A 13,533-nucleotide genomic window follows, 5' to 3' on the forward strand; every position below is an offset into this window, starting at 1 on the left:
CATATCTGAATATCAAAGTTTTTCAAGATTGATTTTTTAAAAAATGTTATAATAGCTTGCAAAGAGGTTTTCCAGATGTGGAAAGTGGAATGAGTGTACAACCACAGTAAAAATCTTCTTTGAAACCAACTCTTGGGGGGTAGGGGAGGAAGAAGACTGTGTCCAGTCTCATAGCACATGTTATTTTGAATTAGGCCCAAATAAGACAACATTCCTCACTAGGTTTTTATGATATATTAAAGACGATGTATTTTTACCAGATGCTTGCTAATGATACCTAACCTGTCTCTAAAAACAGAGAAAGGAACAACAGAAATACCAAAAAGGTGAATATAGTCCCCTGTGCAAAGACCTAGTCATTTACTCATGGGGTGACATCACATCATGACATTTTCTTGGCAGACTTTTTGTTATAGGGTGGTTTCCCATTGCCTTCCCCAGTCACACTTTACCCCCAGCAAGCTGGTTACTCATTATACCAACCTTGGAAGGATGGAAGGCTGAGTCAACCTTGAGCCGGCTACCTGAACCTGACTTCTGCCGGGATCGAACTCAGGTCATGAGCAGAGCTTGGACCAAAGTGGTACATTTATTCAAACACACATTAGCTGTGTATGCCAATAACATTTGTATTATTTAAAGTGTACATAAGGGATTATATTCAGCCATTTGTCACCCTGAAAATCATAATATCTAAGGCAGGTGAGTAAGCCATATTGTATAATGATAACAGAAAACAGAGTTTATGTAGGGAAATTTTAAGATAGATGCACCAAGTAGGTAAGAGTGCAAGTGAGCCAGGCTATAGTTTGGATCCTGTGAATGTGTTTTATGTGCACTAGACAAGCTCTACTGTGGAGCACCTTATCTTTTCCATTAAAACTTCTGTTTGTGCAAGATCAGTGGTTTTACATGAACCCTTGTACAAACAGAAGTGCTAGCAGAAAAGGAAGCACATTTCATGGCATGTCATGGGTCAGCCTGATCAAACCAGCCCTAATGATGAAGACAGCAGTCTGGAAACACCTGACACCAGGCTCTGCCTGCCTCCCTCGGTCAACAGTGGGACTTTGAAAGCTACAGCTGTCCCTTCAACAGAGGGGTCGGCACCTGTAACTCAGGCTCAGATGTCATCCCCCCCCCCCATGCTGTCTCACCCCCAGAGCCACAGGAACACCGGTGGCGAAGGGTGCAGCTTGAGTTGCAGAAATGAAGACATCTCATGTGTTTGACAGCTCAACAGCACCTGGAGCTAACAAGCCAGGTCTCTCAGCCACTCGTGAGCTCAACTCAGCCTAGCACTGCACACTTATCATAAATACAGATGCAGAGGACTGGCTAAGTGTGGAAGCAACAAGTCACCATGAATAAAATGAGTGAAGCCATGTTGACCGTCAGAGTATAAAATAATGTATTTGGGCTTTTCTCCTTCTTAGGTACTCTAGAGCCCCACTTGTCAGGCTTACTGTGGACAGCCATGCTGATATCGTTGGCCATTGTTATTGCCTTACCCAAACCCCATGGCGTTAGAGCTTTAATTGCTTCCACAATACTACGGCTAATATTCTCAGTAGGTTTACAGCCAACATTATTTCTCCTGGGAGCTTTCAATGTAAGTATTTAGCTTATCTGACTTTTCGCTGCCTTGTTGCATTAAAGATTCTCTTAAGTATTTATTTTAAAAAATGTTATAGTGTCCCAAGTTATTAGCTGTGGAGAAAAGAAACTCTCTAGTAAGGTTTGGAAGTTGTTAAGTTGTACCAATTGGGATGGATCCAGAGTACCATGATGAGTACAGCAAAACTCATGAAAAGGAACCATTCCGTCCCTCCGTGCAGCTCACTGGTTCCCCTGAACTACTCCATCTGGCTTCTATGCCAATAAAGGTTTTGATTGGTTGGTTGATTGATGCTTCTTCTAGCAGTCAGGAGAGAGGAGTTCTCAAGAACAGAGAAGGGGGCAGAGTGGGGGATCTGCAGTGAGGGGTAGGAGTGGCAGGTTCACTTCCCTCCTTTGCCAACAGAGGTGCCATTATGTGTGACAATAGCTTGTTCCATCCAACCCAGTATGTTTTCTGAAATGTATTTAGGTGAGAATAATTTAATTACGCCTAATTCTCTTCTCAGGTCTGTAATAAAATAATATTCCTGATGAGTTTTGTTGGTAACTGTGGAACTTTCACTAGAGGATACAAAGCCATGATCATGGATGTTGAATTCCTTTACCATCTACTGTATCTTCTTATTTGTGCAATGGGGCTGTTTGTTCATGAATTTTTCTACAGTTTGCTGGTAGGTATTTAGTGATGTCTTGACTGTGCTTAGTGATTGTATAAAGCAGTTCTTTAGAGGCAGGACTCTACCAACTCCTGTTTGGAGCTGGGAACTGTATGCTGCTTATTGAGACTAAAGTTTCTCCTGTTTGGATTTCTGAAGCGGTTATTGTAGATTTTGCAGTGATGAATTTTTCAAAACTGTAATTTTTGTATGTTTTGTGACATATATCTTGTAAGTCTCCTTGAGCTTGCAGGAGAGGAAACAGTGTAAGCATTTCTAAATAAATAAATACCCTTGTTACCATATGTTATCAATAAAATTGTTTAAACAAAATAAATACCCTTAACTTTAAACAATGGTAAATTTTAACATAACTTTAAAGGAACCTTATAGCTAAACAATTGCATGTAAGCTTGCAGCCCGTGGCATTTGTGATTATAATTATGCTTTAGCACACCTGAAACACATAGTTCACCATCACTAGGATGCAAATAATCATGCAATTAGTTCTGTGCTGCCAAGAAAGCTACTGATAACCAAATGGCAAAATGCTTTTTAAATGGAGGGAACTTTCAAAAGCAGGTTTTGATATGGCATAGCTAGTTTGCCATTCACCAGGGGGAAAGGTCAAAACATCCACCAGGTATACCCCCATGCTTTTATGTAAGCCAGTTTGGTGTAGTGATTAAGTGCATGGACTCTTATCTGGGAGAACCAGGTTTGATTCCCCACTCTGCTTGCAGCTGCTGGATTGGCCTTGGGTCAGCCATAGCTCTTGAAGAGCTGTCCTTGAAATGGCAGCTTCCGTGAGAGCTCTCTCAGCCCTACCTACCTCACAGGGTGTCTGTTGTGGGGGGAAAAGATAAAGGCGATTGTGAGCTGCTTTGAGACTCTGAGATTCAGAATAAGGGCAGGATATAAATCCAATATCATCATCTTCCTCCTCCTGGTTTCCATTTGGAATGGCTGCTGTTCAGAAGGTCAAGTGCAGCTCCATACTTCAGAAAAAGAGAGAAGAAAATCAGCCCCATTTAGACAAAATAAATGGAAGAGATTAGTTGCCACTAACTTAAGGAGAGAATTACATGCTGCATTTCTGAATTTGTGTTAACCTTGAAAGGCATGTATTGAAGGAAGGCTACTTGCAGGGGTCAATTGATGGGGCTGGAGGAGTGCTATCCCTCCCTTGCTTATTCTAACCTGTAAATGCCACCAGATGGGCTCTGAGAGAAGAAGGAAGTCCCACTGATGAGAAAATAGCCTGGGTGGCATTCAGAAGAGAGAACTGGTAGCCTTGTGGGTGTGTGGGGGGGGATGACCTTAAAGCATTCTCCCATACAAATGCCTGTTCCATTCATGCTTCTTTGGCATATACAGGCTTGGAAATATGTGTCAAGGCAGCATGCAGTTCCACTTGAAGAGCAAATAATTTCATTTTGACTTGTGCATGACCAACTTGCTTTGATTTGGGGCCAGTTTCTCCAAAGATTAGCTCAGTCACAGAGGATGCAGATCTTCTGTTAGGCCACACTGACACTTTTCATTGATGTCCTAATTATTCAGCTGGGGATTTCCATGTCAATTTCCAATCTGCAATTACATTGCATTTTAGCTGTTTTACCACATGATGGGTGTGGAGCAAGCAGAAGAAGGGAGCCCAAAGGAAATGCCCCATACTCAGTTGAGGGAACAAGTGATCACAATGCTCTGACTTTGGTTGTGTGTCTTGGCAGCATTGCTCTAGTTTTGGAACTAAATCAGGAAGTGTTGCATGCTATACAACTGTACTTTGTAATTTTTATGTGCATTTTGAAAAAATAATGCTGACCCCACCCATAACACTACTTCATTGTATTTTCCATTCAGATGGTTTTATAATGCTGTTGTTTTTGTTTAGGTTGGTTTTTGGTTTCAATTTTTCATAGCCACTTCAAACAGCATTTTTAAAATTGTGATCCACAGATATTATTAGGATTTCCCATTAAAAACTGTGCCTACGGCCTTAATAGGTTATATCTCTCTCATGCTTTACAAAGGTATTCTAATAAAATAGTTTCCTAACTGCTTTTAATTTGAACTCCTTTTGAACTCCTCTTTTTCCAGCTTTTTGACTTGGTGTACAGGGAGGAGACTTTGCTTAATGTCATTAAAAGTGTCACTCGCAATGGGCGTTCCATTATCTTGACTGCTGTACTTGCTCTTATCTTGGTATACCTCTTCTCAATAGTGGGCTACCTGTTCTTCAAAGATGACTTCATCTTGGAAGTAGATAAATTACCTAATGAAACCTTATTGCCAGGTTGGTACTGCACATACTGTTTTTTTTTTTTTCTTTTAAAGTAGGCTGATTACCACTTAAAATGCATCAAGAGCTGTATCTAGGAAGCTGCATTTCTTCCACTGGTGATGGCTGTTTTGTAAAATCAGACGTCCTTCAATGAGATCTTGATGTTTTAAAGCAGTAAAGCTGAGGCTGCTGAATAAAAACTGAATACTATTGGAATGTAAAAGAATGATAAAGTACTCTAGCATCATTTTAAGCCACATTTTTGAGACCTAAGCTTACTTATGTTACAGATCAGCACACTGAAACGGGTGAAAAAATGACCAGGGAGTTTCTATATTCTGATGTGTGTAGAATAGCAAATGGGGAAAACTGCTCTTCTGTTGTTCCTTCAGCAGGTAAGTATCTTTCACCATTTGGTTTTCATACTGTAATGTTAAACTGCTATTTTAATTGCTTGATACATCATTTACTTGGCCAAGAATCCTTATGTTTCAGTTCCACCAAAATCTACAACAGCACATGTGTATATATGTGTATATAGAACCTGTGAGATTCACAAGCATGTACTTTCCCCCCACTCCCTAATCACCTTCTTTTTTCTTCCCAGCCCTCTTACCAATCTGACCTTCAAGCAGCTGGGCACTGGGGGAACACAGGGCTGAAGCTGAAATTTTGTCTTTTATTCCTTCTGCCTCAAACCTCTTGTTGCTACTACTGTACCCGCTTGCTGATGGGGGTGCTCTTTCACACTGGTCGCAGCTTCCTCCTACTTCTCTCTATGCCCTGCTACTTTTCTGCCCCTCAGCCTCCTGTAACTACCACCTCTTATTTGTGTCCATTTCTTTCCCCACCCTGGCTGCTTTGCTCATCTTTTTCTCCAGTACTATGCAGTGGCCAGCATCCATTTAAACCTGACAGCCACCAGGCATCTGTTGTGTTTAAATGGCTAGCAGCCATTTCACCAGTGGGCTTTGCTCACCCCTGCTTCTGGGGAGGGGGGGAAACAAAAAAATATCCCTGAAAAGGCTTGCATAGGGTATAATGGACCCAAATATATTCAGGTTTCCCAAATATTTCCCCAAAATTAATATCACACCAATATTGGTATTTAGGTATATTTTGAAATACTGAAGTTTTTCGAGTCCAATATAACCAAATTTTTAAAAGCTATTTTTTCCTTGCACACCCCCATTCACCACTACTGACTCCTGCCTACCTGACTTATTTGCTCACCTGTGCCTCCCTTGCCTCTTGCCCTCTGTTAGATTGGCATCACTCCTTGATGCTCCTACCACCATGAACTGCTTTCCTGGTTGCTAAGTAACTCTCAATGTGGCTGCCAATATCTTGTGATGTAATGTTGTGAGGTCTTATTTCCCCACCACCACCACCAAAGTTTGAATTTTGGAGATTTTTAAAAGTCTGCTTTTTGTTACTCCCATTATGCTGTCACTCAGCCCCTCTCCCATGGTAATGCTATCTGAGTCTGAGATCCCTAGCAAAGTTGGTTATGGGTTGCCTAGCACCCATAGGATGCCACTTAAGATACCTTGAGTGTAGTCTCATCATATTTAACTAACATATATTCTTTAACAAAACATTCATTTTATAATGTTTGGCTTCTTCTAACCCCATATTTAATTTAATTCCTTTAAAAAAAAGATTTCTGGGACATAGTCTGTGGATCAGTATACAGGACAGTATTTTGATGGAAAGACTGCACATAAATGTTTAAGATAAATGTAATACATAATAATGATGATATGTATTTGAATTTTGTAATGCTTTCATTTTCAATTATTCTAAGGTTTTAAAAGGTCTATTTAGGTATTACACTTGCTATAAAATCAAAGACATAGGCATATGAACAAATAATTCTTCAATGAGAAATACATACCTATATTTCTCCTTGTTCCAGAATATGGTCATAACAAGGGATAGAACAGCTGTTTTCATATTTCTAGTGTATAGGGAAATTTGTTTCCTTCACAATATGACATGCAGAACAACTCTTTCCCGAAACAGTAGTACCAGAGAGGGAAAGGATCGTGGTATTGTGTCTTGAGTACTCTCTCAGGGTGGCTGTGCAAGTTCAAGCAGAGAAGGAATGTGATAATATGGTTAAATGAGACTGATTTTCTTGCCTCACCACAGTGTCCCCACTTGCTGTGTTTAATAGAGTTGATTTCTGCAGAAGCTGAGGAAGAGGATAAAGAGCACACATGTGAGACATTGCTGATGTGCATTGTTACCGTGCTTAGTCATGGCCTGCGGAGTGGGGGTGGAGTAGGAGACGTGCTCAGGAAACCATCCAAGGAGGTAAATAATTATTGGGGGAAGAGAACCAAGTAGCATTAAATCTCTAAGAAGGAATCAAAATGTTTTTCCATGGGAAAATGTTTTTCCGTGCATCATGTCACTATATGGTGTGAAGCGCAACAAGGTTTGAGTTGTTGACTTTATTTAAATGTAGTAGAAGTGCTGATGTTTCTGTGGCTCATTCAGACATGTAGTTTTTAAACATTATCTCCCCCTTTATAGTGCGCTGTTAAACAATGTAAGAAATAATAGATTTCAATGTAAAACAACGCATAGAATGAAATCACGCACAAATGAACATCTGGAGGAAGCAACATTTTACAAACACAGTTAGCCCTAAGTGAAGGTTAATGAAACAAATGTGTCTTAACAACCTTCCTGAAAGCTGCAAAAGAGGATGCCAAATGGCTTCATGAGTGGGAGAACATTCCACATGTTAAAAAGGCCCTGTCTTGAGTTGCCACCCACCAAACACTCTAGTTGTGGAACCCAAAACAGGGCCCCTCCAGTGGAATCTCAATGTAGGCAATATTTCTGTATGTTGATTGTGGTCTCAACTGAGAATGGGCACGAATCTTGTCACAAGCCTAATTTTGTGATGAACATTGCCAGTTCATGGTTCACGAACCAAAGATTTGTGCCCATCCCTATCCATGACCTTCCATGTGGTTTTGTGAAGGTTCATGGGGGTTCATGTTGGGAAGTGGGAGGGGGGGGAGAGTTAGCCTGCTAGACTGAAATAGATGCAAGCCATTTCAGCAATCCCTTTCACTCCTCCCCCACTTCCAAGTGTTCCCTTTAAATTACTTTTGCAAGATCTTCTCTCCCTTCCATTCTGCTGGTCCTAGGGAGCCACTGCCAACAGAAAGAAGGGAGGGAAGATTTTAGATCTTCACATAAACTGAACCAGTTTGGTAAGCAGGGAGGTTTGGGGAGAGGTTCATGGTTTGTATGATCTCATGGACCCTGATGAACCTCCATTTCCCCAATTTGTGCCCATCCCTAGTCCCAACCCATTTAGGATAGTGTGGTATGGTGATTAGAGCATTAGACTGGGATCTAGGAGAGATCTGGTTAAAATATTTGCCCTGAAACTTACTGGCTTAGTGCAGGCACATCATTCTCTCTCAAGCTGTCCTACCTCATAGGATCATTGTGAGGAAAAACTTAGGAAGACCTATATACATTGCGCTAAGCTCCTTGGAGGAAAAATGGAATAAAAATGCACCTTAAAAGGTTAAAACTAGCACTTTGAGTTATGAGGGGAGGAATTAGAAACCAGTGCAATTTGATCAAGATAGATTTGGTTTGTATTAATAAGGCAAATTTCTGGTTTGATGCTACATGAATGAGCTTTATGCTATTTCTTCCTGATGTTGCACAATGCAAATCAATTTGTAACTTTCACTTTAGCACAAATCATAGTTTATAGATACATCTGAATCAGCAAACCGTGACTCGGGCCTGCACTTCAAACCAGGGTTGCAAACCACATTTTGAAATAGTGCTGCTTCAGAGGGCAAGCACAATCCATTATTTTCTAATTTGGGTGTAACAGTAAGCAATGACTTATGCTGAAGAGGATGTTAATAATTGAACTGCAGTGCGTGAGGTGAGAGGGAAAAGGGGAGGAAGCAGCAATCTGAGTTTAACAACTCAGTTCATTTAATCCAAACCACCCTGTATGTGTGATTGCTTCTGGTAATTGGTTAGATCCTAGTACTGTGAACAGTAAGGGCATGTCATGCTTTCTTTTCTTTTGTTAGAAACAAAAGTACTTGAAAAGACAGAAAATAAAACTACTCTTTTAAAAGCAGTACTCTTGAAATACAGAAGTTGATAGTGAAGAAGTAATTAAAGTTTCTTATCTGTGCAAGCCCTTACCAGCAAGACTATTGGGTTACTTTCTGTGACATATGAATACCTTTTGATCATACAAAAAGTCTATTATGACCAAGCAGGTTAATACGAGCATTACGACTATAATTTTTTAAAAAAATGCTTTTGCTGTAGTAATTGACAGTATTTGTAGTAGTAGAATAGTAGTAAAATTTATTGTGTAAAGCCATTACAGAATGGTAAAGCTGCAGTATTGCAGTCAGAGCCTTCTGGCTCAGGTCGACTCAGCCTTCCATCCTTCCGAGGTCGGTAAAATGAGTACCCAGCTTGCTGGGAGGAAAGTGTAGATGACTGGGGAAGGCAATGGCAAACCACCCTGTAAAAAGTCTGCCGTGAAAACGTGAAAGCAACGTCACCTCAGAGTCGAAAAATGACTGGTGCTTGCACAGGGGATTACCTTTACCTTACAAATTAAAAGGACAGTATTTATAAGGCCACAGGTCGGAAATAGAAAGTCCTCTGAAAAAGAGAGGCCATGCCCAGTTATTCTTCTTCCAGGACATGTTTACATGTGCAGCTCCTTGCATTTCTTATTATTATTGTTTTTTTCCTTCTCTGCTTCACATACTATCCCCTAGCACCTTCCATCATACCATGCCCAACTATAAATTAGTTCATGTGTTTGAAAATTATTTATGTTGCAGGAGCCCCTCTTTGCTGCAAGAGTGATCTATGACCTTCTCTTCTTCTTCATGGTGATCATTATTGTACTCAACCTGATTTTTGGTGTTATTATCGACACCTTTGCTGATCTCAGAAGTGAGAAACAGAAGAAAGAAGAAATATTAAAAACGACTTGCTTCATTTGTGGTAAGTGTAAAAGCAAGTGCTATAAGACTACTTCCTCTTCTGATTCAATACAAAAAATGCAGATTTAAAAACGGAATATGGCTTTGGAATATGGCAAAGTTAGTAGAACCAGTGTCTCCAGCCAGCTAATTATTTTGGTCTTGGTGCAATCTTGTTGTACAATGAAAACTTTTAAAAGGTGTGGTATATTCAGACATTCTTGCCTTCATCAGTGTGCTGCTGTGGACATGCACTCTCCATGTCTTGTGGTCACAGGTACATTCTCCTTTGTCAAGTCCATCTCAGGTGAAACTTGTTTTTTTCTGCCTGCAAACATCACTGACTGATTTATCCCACCCCCGTGCAGGTTCAGCATTTCAAACAAATGCAGTTTTTATTTTGAAAAGGGAGGGGCAGAGTGAGGGTATATATAACTGAGTGATCACACATACAGTGCTTTAAAAACTAAGAAAAGATAAGCAGCGAAATTGAAAAAAATAAACAGCCAAATATGGGGAAGGAGAAGAAAGACAACTGAATCAGTCTTTGAAATGGGTTATTATTATATTTGATTGATTGATTGATTGATGAGATTTATATCCCTCCCATCCCACCAAGGCAGGGTCAGAGTAGGTAACAACATAAAAACGCATACATTGGATTGATCCATTAAAATGCCAAAATCATCAAACCAATACATCACAATTCATAACATTTAAGCACGATGGCTATAATCTGTTGCAGAGAAGAGGTTGATGCCTTGAAGTACATGAGGGATGACTATACCAAAGTCATCCATAGATGCTTGGCTTTGGACTCGTGGTGCCAGAATTTGGGGTTGCCTGTTGGACAGAATAAAAACACCCTGTCCTGTTAATAGAGACTTAATGTCTGAGATGGACAACTGAAGCTTTTCATGGCATGGAGGAAAGTAACATCACCTGCTATTTGCTGTAGGTCAGTTTAAAAGTTGGCAACCCTAGGCCAAGTGCCTTGTTACATGTGTATCCTGTACTCTCTACAAATGTAGGAAAAATAGGCACTTAAAGTCATTTTTAAAAATTCCTTTGTTTTGATGTTTGCTCCAGCCTAGATAGCCTGGGCTAGCTTGATACTGTCAGATCTTGGAAGCTAAGCAAGGTCAGCTGGTATTTGGACGGGAAACCACCAAGGAATACCAGAGTCGTTACACAGTGGCAGGCAGTAGCAAACCACCTCTGAATGTTTCTCACGTTGGGGCACTTTCCACCACCACATTTTAATTGTATTTTATCTTATGAAATAGGAGGGTGCTGTTCTGTTTCTGCTTCTAAAAATCTAATGGTGACATTGTGACTGTGTTATCCTATTAGGTTTGGAAAGGGACAAGTTTGATAACAAGACAGTCACTTTCGAAGAGCATATTAAAGAGGAGCACAACATGTGGCACTATTTATTCTTCATTGTCTTAGTCAAAGTAAAGGACTCCACTGAATATACAGGCCCTGAAAGTTATGTGGCAGAAATGATAAAGGTAAGTCTGGAATACTATTCCTGAAATGTTATTTCCAGATGACTCTGCTTTTGACTAATCGATTGCAAGCCCAATTTTGCACTGTTGCATAAGAATGCACATACACTCCCCTACCCACCAACCAAACCACAATTCCAACACATTAAGACATGTCTACATGGTTTCCTTTCATCATTGATTGAACATGAATAAGGCATTAAATGGTAGTTAAACAGCTGGGAAATATTTTCCAAAGACATATCCAGATGACAGTATTTTCTCTTACTATTATACTCTCTCACGCTCCCTGTCCAATTACTGCACTGCGATAACCCACCCCAATGCAATGGCTGCTGTCTGCCTTTTTAACCCCCTCCCAAGAAGAAAATCACTATTGTGCACTCCAAGCTTGGAGGAGCAGTGAACATTCTACAAAAGAGCATTGTGGGCAGTGTGGCAAAGAGATACCCCCCCCCCCCATTTTTAAAGGGCACAGTGCATCATGTTTCTAAAGGACCTTTTTGTATGACAAATTAAAAGTGAGAAGGTGTGGGGTGAGCAGGTGGGTTGCTTCCAGATGGTGATGACTCTCTCTGGAGCTCTCATTATGGGAATGGAGCATCTGCACAGCAGCATTTTCTCTGCTCTTGCCTTGCAACAGCCCACCTCCCACCCCATTGCCATTCCCTCTCTGCTCTCCACCAGGTAGGCTTCATATTGCTTCAGTTTAAAATTGGTAATTGGCATGTCACTGTAGACTAACACTACAGTGGCCTGTCAATTACCATTTTTTAAAAAGACTCCAAAAGCCCTGGTGATTTGGGTAGAAATGGTATCTGCAGTAGCCTGGGGCAATAAAAATGACATGGTGTGTGCAGGACCTATAAAAACATGTGTTTTCCTGTCCACATTCCATACAAATATGCTTTCACTGCAGACTTTCTTTCCTTATGTCACTGACAACTTGAGTCTGATTCTTTATAACCAAATTAGATCAGTCTGGTAGTCATTTCCATTTCTTTCACCAGGAATCACATTTCTGGCTATAACCCTCCATCCCTGAATGGGGATAAAATTCTCAAAAGCTGTACCTTTAGTGCTAAATTTCAAGCAGATAAGAAAAACATCCCCTTCTATACATGATTTTAAATTCTAACTTTCACAGCAGGGGCAAGGAAGCATGATCAGAGTTTCCCCTATTTTCTCAGAAACTTCACACAAGCATGCAGAGGACTATTTTTAAACAAAACTCAACAAGAAAAAAGAAGCTTAAACCCACTGTTTCCTCTGGGACTATCAGTATTTTTCCTCACCTTTTTTCTGATCCCAGAAGTTTGGTATGGTTGGAAGAAAAAATGCTGAAATGGGTGGAGTAAGACTCACCGATTCATGTGTTCCTGTCTTGTTTGAACTGAGCCCCACTTTCTTGGTGTGCAAGTGAACTAGAAGGATTGCCTTTCTCTTTCCTTTACAGACACTAGCAGCCTAGAAAAGGAATAACTTGTATCTGGAAAAAATATGTGATTGCTTTTTTATGGAATTCCAAACAGTAGTGATTCTCAGGTCCTGAATCAGCAGTTCTCACACATTCTTTCCTCTTCACTAATCTTTCATTTCTTGTCTAGTCTGTGTGTTTCCTATTGGAAGAAAGACAAAACTGCTGACTGAATCTCCCCCTTCCCCAGTCCATCAGGTGAGCTGCCTCTTGATGGGTGGCATGTGGTAAAGTCCAGGCTTCTGCCTCTATTTCCCCCCACCCATTCTCTGCAGCCATGCTGGTCAATATGCAGAGCAACTACCATTGTTTCCTGCAGGGTATGCAGGCTGGTTGAGCTTTCTACCTTTCATGGGGCAGATGCTTCAAATGCAACTGTGGTGTTTTTCAGACTGCAGCTGTCTTCCATATTTTCATCAGTGTCATGGCAGTCCCGATGATCGCGCTATCGGTGCAGTCAGTTCACGCTGACATTTCCACCTTGGTTTTTCCCCACCAGTCTTCCATCCATTCAGATTCACATTTAAGGATTGTTTTTCTGCTTTTTTGTTTTTGTTTTGCACATGCTCTGAAGCACTGCAGCAGCCTCTAGGAGACAGTCATGCTTAAAGAAGCTGCCTAATGTTGGATAATAACCTATCATGACTTCTCTCTTTCTCTATTCATCCCCATGGGTCGGTCACCCTCTCATCATTCACTCTGAGGTCCCGAACCCCAAGCTTGCTGATGGATGATATCACTTGTTTCCACCCCATTCCCCCCAAAAAACCCAAGGGCCAGGATCTCAGCGGTGCCAGCTAGCTTCCCCAAGCAAACTTTTTCTTTGGGGTGGGCTGACAGGTGGCAGAAGGGGGTTGAAGGTACAGGTGGCATCTATCACCACTAGCCTTGCTGTGCTCTAGATTTGACACTGCCTCCTCAGCTCCACCTCACCTCCTTCCTCCTGGTTAACTATGCCTGCAGAATGACCCCTCTG

At 40.9% G+C, this 13,533-nt stretch overlaps 1 protein-coding gene across 6 annotated transcripts in view; it reads left to right on the forward strand.

The window, feature by feature from the left end:
* The window catches only part of ITPR1 (inositol 1,4,5-trisphosphate receptor type 1), a 353,195-nt gene that overhangs the window by 318,015 nt on the left and 21,647 nt on the right, over positions 1 to 13,533 (forward strand). For all 6 annotated transcript variants that reach the window (XM_060239586.1, XM_060239588.1, XM_060239587.1 and 3 more), the window contains 7 exons: positions 1,437 to 1,612; positions 2,127 to 2,291; positions 4,380 to 4,575; positions 4,854 to 4,958; positions 6,743 to 6,882; positions 9,426 to 9,591; positions 10,923 to 11,083. In XM_060239586.1, coding sequence (XP_060095569.1) covers positions 1,437 to 1,612; positions 2,127 to 2,291; positions 4,380 to 4,575; positions 4,854 to 4,958; positions 6,743 to 6,882; positions 9,426 to 9,591; positions 10,923 to 11,083 — 1,109 coding nt within the window. The remainder of the gene's footprint in view (positions 1 to 1,436; positions 1,613 to 2,126; positions 2,292 to 4,379; positions 4,576 to 4,853; positions 4,959 to 6,742; positions 6,883 to 9,425; positions 9,592 to 10,922; positions 11,084 to 13,533) is intronic.

This window comes from Heteronotia binoei, chromosome 5 (assembly GCF_032191835.1).
Source record: "Heteronotia binoei isolate CCM8104 ecotype False Entrance Well chromosome 5, APGP_CSIRO_Hbin_v1, whole genome shotgun sequence".
Taxonomy (NCBI): Eukaryota; Metazoa; Chordata; class Lepidosauria; order Squamata; family Gekkonidae; genus Heteronotia; species Heteronotia binoei.